Consider the following 9,446-nt stretch of genomic DNA (forward strand, 5'->3'; position numbering starts at 1 on the left):
AAAAAAAGATCTTGCAAAGTTGAAATTGATTGATTGAACTTTTTAGTCCCACCCAGTCTGCCATTACCACTGCAGCCATGCCCACCCAATGGGCCACGCCCACCCAATGAGAGATGCCCACCCAATGGGCCACACCCACCCGGCACTTGACGATGCATAAGTGGGTTTTGGGTTGCAGTTTGGGCGCTCAGTCTCTAAAAGGTTCGCCATCACTGCCCTAGGCTGCTCCGTTTTTGTGTGATTTATATGTCTAATAATTGTATGGTAATTTCCTGAATGTACCTGAATATAATGTACAGTAACAATAAATAAGCATAAATAACTCAAACCGGCTAACATGCCTAGTAAACCTTCTTCCTCCTCCTCCATCAACCCTGGGAGGTGAGTTGGCCTAAGGGAGAATGACTGGCCCAAAGTCACACAGCTGGCTTTCATGCCAAAATCGGGACTAGAACTCAACATCTCCTGTTCTCTAGAACTCAACATCTCCTGGTGCCTTCATCACTAGACCATATAGTCTGTATTCTACACATGGCCCAGTCCAGCAGGTCACAAAGGCATTCAGGCAGAACAGAAACAAGTGAAATCCTTTTCACTCCCCCTCCTTCCCCAGAACTGAAACCCGTTGTTTGAGAATCTACACAAATTTCAATCTTGCAGTGAGCAACAATTTGCCGCAATAAGCAGGACAATTCCTGTGGAAGAACGGTTGGCATCCTTGGGCTGCTTGCAGTGGTGGGATTCAGCCGACTCAGCAGAACAGTAGCTAATTTTTTGTTGCCCAGGCCCAGAATGGACTTCCAGAAATGACATCCACACAGAGAACCAGTGGTTCACATATTTGAATCCCACCAGTGGCTACTTGCAAATAAAGGGAGCAAAGACATGTGGAAAATAAAAGGCATTATGTCTGTCTCAAAAGGGATAGTGCAAAGGGGAATTTTCACCAGTTACTCTGAAGCAGCTGAAAAAAAATCAATGTCCAGCAGGAACTCCAAAAGGGAGTCCCAAATGACCAACTGAAAGCAGAGACTCAAGACAATCAATATTGGCTCTTCTCCCTGCTTCAGAGCTGTCAGGCACAGCTCTTGAAGTTTCAGTGTCGGGAGAATAAGTGAACAAGAAATTGGGATCAGTATCAGAGATCAAGAGTAGCAAACAAAGTTTTATAGACTACGTTTTAACATGTAGGACTGGAAAGTGTCATGTATCATTTGTTTCACCTTTTATATTTTTTCTCTCTTTCTGAGGGGAAGTCTGTTTTTTTTAAAAATATATATATATATCTAAAGGCGTTTGAAGCTGAAATAAAGAAAACACAACAAAAATGGAATGCTATGTGTGTGTAATTTCATTTTAAAAACATAATATTTTTCAGAGTTGGGGTGATGACCTCTTTCTTTTATGATAAATTTTTTATTTTACTAACAGTTCCTTCATTTCCTTGTATGTTCTTTTTAACCTAAATACATTTTCCTTTTATAACCCTCTGCATTTTCACTCAGAAATATGTTTTCTTTGCCTAATGTAATTGGGGTTAGGGTTGCTGATACATTTTCTTCCTATAAATTGCTCAAAACGGATTTAGAATATGAAGAATTGCATTTACTCTTTTCTGATGCATTTTATTTATCATTTTATCTATAGGATGGTACCAAAGTAATAGGAAAATGTGGTGGTTACTGTGGAAAATGTACTCCATCATCTGGAACTGGCCTCGATGTTCAAGTGTTATAGCAATGGTGAGTTGTAATTTCTGCATATTATTGTGTTATATTTACACACATTTAAATGTTTATGAGCTTAATTGTGTATCTGGTCAGTGATATTTATCTATTTAATCAACTAGGTCTATATTTATTTCCAGTTAGGTCATTTGGCTGAACTGTAATTCTACCAGGCAAGCTTTGCCTTGCATTCTTTCAGCCTCAAAATTATGGTACATTGAGTCATCAAATATTGTACACCGATGCATTTGAGTATAATGACATCACTTCAGGCCCAATACCATACTTGGATTTAGCCCTAAAGTAGACATTTCCATCTTTTTCCTAAGTTTGTCAGATTTGTGTGATTTGTTCAGAAGAGGGTACAGATAGACCTCTTTTATTGACTACCTCATATCACGACTGCTTTAAAGATCTGCAAAAAGGAGATTTGTGCCCTCCTATGCGTCAAAGCCCCCTTTTTTGGACTCATCTGGGAAACATTTCATAAGCTTACTGATTATGACGAGCCATCTGGACTTCGATTAAGGTGTTGAGAAGAGGCCCTTGTTTTACTCACTGCTAGAGGCACATTTGTTAAAACTTTCTCAGAGACTACATCCACAGCTCCTTGCATCACAGTGACAAAAGCAGTATTGTGAGACAAACTTCATTTATAAAAGGAATAGGGTTTGCTTCGTGACAGTACAGTGCTGCTATCATCAGATGTTTGATTTCATACTGGCTGTCTTCAGAGTTTGGAATTCCATCAAACAGTCTAAGTCATCTCTTTTCCCTTGGGCAAACAGTCGGAGACATTCTTAATCATTTGTCAATTGATTAAGTTTTAATTTTTATTGTTTTGTTTTTCTTGAATATTCAGATGTCATCACAACACAAGCAACATTGCTTACTACTATAATATTTCATAAAAAAACCAGATTCTGAATAATCATACCCACTTAAAACCTATTCCAGGCTGATATTTCTGAATTGCTATTCATTCATTCACTCACTCACTCATTCCTTCATTCACTTTCTTTCAAGATGAGCACTCAAGGCATATAATCAGCTCCATATAAAATAGTAGTTTGTTGATTCTTTGTTTGCTTTAAGGAAAATATACCAGGTTTTGTTTTTGTTTTTTAAGGCTGACTTTTTGTATGTCAGCCAGGGCTAGGACACTTGACCCTTTGGGAAGTGATTCTCACAAACTTGGTGGTTCCAAAAACATTGAGGAATTGTTGAGTCTGCATGTGTTGAATCTATGCATAATTCAATTATCTGCATATAAAGCCTATGTGGAATGACATAAAGATAATTTAGTAGTATAAGGACCTAGTGCTGGAAGCTGTTACCCTGATGTAAAAAAAATAAAAATAAACTGTATAGTGTAGAGTTATGGTGCTTCTGTGCATATGAGTTTGTCCCCATAAAAAATCAAATACCCACAATCACCTCAGTTGTCTAAAAAGTAGAAATGAGATCTCTTTATCTTTTTTTTAATTTCCAGGATTTCTTAATGCCGGGAGCTTAAGCAAGATGGATGAAGGACAATTAAGCAATACCTCTGCCTTCCATTTTTTTATTTCTATGTTTGTGTGGGTATGCATGTGTGTGTCTGTGTGTGTGAGAGAGAGAGAGAGAGAGAACGAGAGAGAGAGAAATGTATGTAATGTGCCTTTTTAAAAAGTATGATTGAATCTGTGTATGTGTGTGTATGTGTGTACAGTATATTCTTGAAGTTCTAATGTATTATATTTATGTCCGGAATTATTTATTTTGATTTAATATTTTTGTATGTAAAATTTTATATTAAAGCTGCTTATCCTGTGTTCTTTTTTAAAAAAAAATTAAACCTTGCAGTCACACCACTGCATTTTTACATATTCTACATCATATGTAGCATTTTGACAAAAGTGATATGTTTATTGTCACTGTATTCAGTTGTTTACCTTCATTCAGTAATTTCTCTTCTTGTTACAGGCTGCACTGATATTTGTAAGGTGCTAACTGGTTACCATTAAGGTATTTTTGGCATTTTAAAACCAACTATTCCTTATGGGGAAAATAATTATTGTTATTAAATTTATATAGTAATCAATACTTTGCAAGAAATTGGTGAACATTCATGATAGTATTTTTGCTTTATCAATAACTGTATCTTACATATTTTAATAGCAGGTAATATCCATTGACTAATGCTATAAAAGTCACTGGTTTGGTGCTAATATGATAATATTTATTAATAACCTGTAGGCTTTAAAAGCTAATTCTTTGCCATGTCTTGTGGCAATGGAGAATGAGTAATTAAATTTGTATAAAATGAAAATTGGTTCAAATATTAGTTTAAGGCAGATAAAGTTTTTACCTATATTGGATGAAGGCCTAATATTCTTTAGAAATTTATGAGCAGTTCCTTCTTCGGAGAAATTATTTTCAGTGATAGGATTTGTGTATGCTGTATCATACTGGCAACATATAGCCATGAGCAACAGTTACTATCAATCTGGATCAATGGTCTTCAAAATCGCAAATTAAAATATGGAAACTAAATAAATACAGAGGAAAAAAATATCTAAAAATTAGACATTTGAATTTTTTCCCTAAAATTTCATATTATCAGGAAACCATGTTTTTAAGCATGGTTTTAAAGACAGATTTCAAAATGTGGGATCCAGACATATTTGAACTCCAGCTCCAAGAATTTTGCCAAAGAAGAATATACTTATTTTTCAATCAAACAGAATGGAACACAAAAATATTTTGCCTCAATTAGTCCTATACTTCAGCAGTAGCACAAAACAATCCCTCTTCTATTAAGGAAATTGTTCAGGCAAAATTGCAGGATCATTAATAACAAGGACAAAATAATGTACACTAATCCACATCTACATTGTTTAAATTTTGGAATGTCTATATATGCTATATCACAGCATATATTTCTATCAGGAATTAGGTGAATCTGCTATACATACTGCATTCTTATTTTTTTAAAAAACAAATACATATGGACCAGATCACAATATTTAAAGCATTTCTACTCTAGAGCGATGCAGAGCAGAGTTATTTTTGTGTGTAAAGTTATTACGGTTGCTCCAAAAATAATTCATAAAAATCAGAATATTCATTTTCTGTTATTGAGAAGTCAGTAATACCAGAAGGCTCTGTTTTTCCTGCCAAATATACCACATGAAGAAGAAATATGTCTAATTTGCCTATTCATTTTTTCAAAATAACTTTTAATCTGCAAGATTGATAAGCACGCACACCTTATTTTATTAATTTTAGCTGTTTTAGTTATAGCATAGTAAGATTTCAGAACTTAATAGTTATTTACTCTTGGAGCAAAGCTATTTCTCTTGTGTCAAACTGGATACCCCTAATATCAGTAACACCTTAAAATCAGTAAGTTATAAGCTTAATAAAGTTGGTTACCTTTTCCAACATAAGTAGCTCAAAAAATAAAATTACACCACCATGTTCACTGTGCATTTGCAAATCACCTCATGTAGATGAGCTATTGTTTTATTTTTTTAAAAAAAATAATATCTAAGCCATTTGCTTATTAACTACTGGGCAGATTTAGAAAAATCTCCCTGAGATATCTGCCCCTTCACAAAAATTTCTGTTGAACTCATTCTCTGAGGTCAAAAGAGTTGGTCACTGAAATCTAATTCAGAATAAACACATTGTATCAATATCAAAAGAATTGATTAATATAACATTGCATATCCAAATATTAAATGCACTTTTGCTCTGTATCGGTGTGCCAGGTTAAATAGCTTGTGACCAGTTTGAGAATACAAAATACAAACGAGGTTCTCCACAAAGAGTTATACAGTATATCTCCAGGTATTTACGTCTCATTATTTACCTAACTGCTAGATCAGAATTATTATTTTGACTGAACAGGTAACATGATCTTTTTTACAAATTTGCCCAAATGTTAGGAAACTCCCAGCCAGGCAGAGAGGAGAGGTCAAGCTTAGAACTAGCCTTGAGTCTTGCTCAGCTGCAAACATTTCTTCCAAGTGCATGGAACCTTATCTACGGTTCCCAAGGGAAGGCAAGCAGTCTGGGGAGATTCTTGTATTATGCGTAGAATGCAATAAAATAGCTGAACTTTTCATGAGTGGATCTGTTTGCTTCCGGCCAACACCAGACCACAAACTACCCATCTTTTATACATTTATTCATGCTGTGGATCAGTAAGATAATTTTGGCCATCAATATGATTTCTCCTGAATGTTCTCACTTTCACTGTGGAGCATAAGCTGTTCCTTGGTTCTATCGATTAAGGCAAACTACTGGTTTTTAATCTGCTTTACAATTATTGTAGGATGATTCCTGATGAGAAGCATATATGAATATCTTTAACAAATAATGAAAACAAATGTTTCCTACAAGCATTCACAACTAATAGATTTCAGAAGTGAATAAATTCAGGCAAATCAAAATGTCGATATACATTATAGATTTAAATAAATATTAAAAAGGTATAATTTTTTTTTAGGAAAAATGCCAAAAATACCTTTCAGAGTACATTTTATGGAAATACTGTGTAGTATAAAGGAGTACTGATTTTGTTACAATATCACTCATTTTTTAAAATGTTCTGTAGGGAAAAGGGAAACTTGCACTATAAGCATTTAGACAGAAATATGGTGCTTAATTCCATCTGCTATTTTTCAGTAATGAGGTGACTGAGTATTTATACAAAAATATATTTTAAAAACCCTATACATTCCTTTGTACTAAGTAGTATTATGATGTCTATCAATAGTTCAAAAGAAAAGAAAATGAATGACATATAAGGAGGTTACAGTAGTTACTAATTTTTAGTGTGAGGTGGATTACTTCTTTTTTTTTCCAACAAAAGGACCACCGAATGATTAAGCAGTTCTTGTAATATATACATATACTTTTGTAAGGATCCCATTACTCTTTATGAAATTCAATAATATTTGCAAGCACTTTTGTTATGTTGCTTTCTTATTTTTTAATTACTTTACTTTTCCTTTTGGGTCAGAAAAGAAAGGGGTAAATAATGTTTCAGTGATTTTCCTTTGTTGACCACATTGTGCTGCATTGCTTTCCTATGGACAAAAACAAAATGTATACATAGGATGAATAAAATGAATTTTTAAAAAGTATACTATGGTAGCCATATTTGTTCTTGACAAACAAAATAAATGTTGACATTACTAGGTAATGCAATTCAAAATTCCCAGGGATTCAGAATATGGATGTCTGCCAAGATACACATTCCAAAAAGGAGAGCACTAGGGAAGTCCGTGCAGTGAGGATGACCATGTGGCTGAATATAAGTAAATAAGTGATTCCCGTACTGACGTTTGCTTTCAAACATTTACATTCAATATGGTCTATATGCTCACAACGCATGGACAGACTCAACTGTAGTTTCAACTGGGAAACTGAGCATCCTAGACCAAGCCAAATCCAAAACCACCAGGGAATTCCTGGAAGCTTGGCATGCAGACATATCCACCATCAATAGACGTATAGAGGTGAACCACATTTACAGACCATTCAAAAGAGATGATAGAAAAGCTAAGAGGGAAACAAAAAGACTATGACACATCCTCTTTAGCAATCAACCTCAAGAATTAACCCCAAGCAAGCAAGCAAAAATATCCTAATCAAGTACTGAGGACTCCACATTTCAAAACTGAGCTACAAAGAGAATTCTTCTGTCAGAATACCAAATAGAAACCACTCCCTCATCAATAGTGTCAAAGTAAGCCTCAGTATATAAAAAGAGGAGCAAACATCATTGATGATATTACCTAGTTGGGTAATGAAACATTCTGCAAGCAAACAGCCAAGCTCAGAGAGTATTAAGGTCTCCACAATTTGGTCCTGAGCTACAGATACTCTTTTACAGGTATCTACATTCAATGGGTGATAGTTGGGAAAGAGTCAATCTTGAGGTTGCAATAGGTAGAGAACTAGCAGCACAGCCTAACATTTAAGTGCTGTATGCATACCTCATGCCTGAATAGCACCATCCACAGAGTCTAGTCCTTTTTGGCCTTAGAAGAAGGAAAGGCAGTCCAAATGCAGGTTACAACACTACAAGCAAGTAATTAACTAGAAAGGAGGAGGAAGAGAAATAGACACTATATGGGCAGTCACGAAGGGATGATGTGGCATCACTAAAAACTCTAAAATAATACTAAACCAGATGGTATAGTTAATAATCTAGAGCAGGGGTGTCAAACTGCCAGCCCGTAGGCTGAATGTATCATGCCGAAACCATGCCTACCCCATTGCCAGCAATGGAAAAAAAGTTGCAATATGTCATTACACATCACATGACATTGCGAGTTTGACACCCCTGATCTAGAATTAGTAGATAAAGAATTTTAAATTACTGTGATAATTTAGAGAACAATGCTAAAATAGCATTCCCAGTTAGCTCTGTATGTATACCCATAGAGCAGGGGTGTCAAACTGCCGGCCCAGAGGCCGGACACATCACCAGGAAACCGCGCCCATCCCATTGCTGGCAATGGAGAAAAATCTCCGATACGTCACGAGTTTGACATGTCTGCCATAGAGAGATGATTAAACCCTAGCTCTTTCACCAATCTTGGAGGCAAATGTATTATGAAGTGTTGCTCTTGGAACACATTCTTCTGTTTGAATTGAGGTGGCTAATTGTCCCTGGCTTAAAACTGACTGATACATGTTTTATTCTTGCCTATATTTTTAATGTTATTTTACAGAATAACCTTTAGGAGTTTGTTACAGATGGAGCATCATATAATCCCAATTAAAATAAAATGCTAAATAAAATAAAGCTATCAGCGAGCATTTAATCTGGATTCTTGCACTGAACACATGGGCTTGTTCCAATTCTATTATTCTACTCAAAGGGAAATTCTTCAAAATTAGTTATGATGAATGGGATCCAAAGTACAACGTTAAGTCTAGCAATAAGCATTGACATATCCCATACATTTCCATCATTCCCCTTTTTTTTTTTTTTTTTTTTTTTTATTGAAAATTTTTACATTTTACAAAAACAAATCCCCTTCCCATACCCCCCCCTACCTCACCCCCCCCCTTCCCAACCTCCCAAACCCTCCCCTGGACTTCCCAGAGCTGAGTACAGGCTTAATTAAAAAAAAAAAAAAACTTAAAACACTTTTAAAACCTAAACAAATTTAAATACAATCATCATTCTATATAAGCTCCCTCCAAAAACACAAATTTAAACATTACTTTCTTTGAATATCTATATCTATAATATAAAATCTAATTTCTCCCTCTTTCTTTATCCTAAAACGAAAAAATAAACATACAAATCTTTGTTATACCATTAAAGCTAAATACTCTTAAAGAACTTAAAGTAAGTACATATTTCCTTCAATCTTCATAATCTTCTCTCCTATCCAAAAAGAAAAAAAAAAAAAAACAAAAACTTAAAAAACCTATAAGTCCTAAACAAATCTAAGCACATTTAATTAAACAAATTATTTTGTCTTAAAAATATTAATAATAATATTTAAAAACTAAAAACACTTTTAAATCCTAAACAAATCTAAATACAATCATCACTCTATATAAACTCCCTCCAAAACCACAAATTTTTAAAATTTAAAACATTAGAATCCACTCACTAAAATAAGCAAATTATAATCCCTTCAAAACACAAATTTAAACAATATTATCATTAAAGGTTCAAAACTTAAAACAACAAAGTTAATAAAC

General features: G+C 34.5%; 1 protein-coding gene across 2 annotated transcripts in view; it reads left to right on the forward strand.

The window, feature by feature from the left end:
- ADAMTS9 (ADAM metallopeptidase with thrombospondin type 1 motif 9) overlaps positions 1 to 6,862 on the forward strand; it is a 163,651-nt gene extending 156,789 nt beyond the window's left edge. For both annotated transcript variants that reach the window (XM_039350160.1, XM_039350169.1), the window contains exons 39-40: positions 1,648 to 1,742; positions 3,220 to 6,862. In XM_039350160.1, coding sequence (XP_039206094.1) covers positions 1,648 to 1,737 — 90 coding nt within the window. In that variant the 3' untranslated portion in view covers positions 1,738 to 1,742; positions 3,220 to 6,862. The remainder of the gene's footprint in view (positions 1 to 1,647; positions 1,743 to 3,219) is intronic.
- The last annotated feature ends 2,584 nt before the right edge of the window (positions 6,863 to 9,446 follow it).

The sequence above is a fragment of the Crotalus tigris genome, unplaced genomic scaffold (genome assembly GCF_016545835.1).
Source record: "Crotalus tigris isolate CLP2741 ecotype Arizona unplaced genomic scaffold, ASM1654583v1 scf7180000017567.3851432, whole genome shotgun sequence".
NCBI classification, from domain to species: domain Eukaryota; kingdom Metazoa; phylum Chordata; class Lepidosauria; order Squamata; family Viperidae; genus Crotalus; species Crotalus tigris.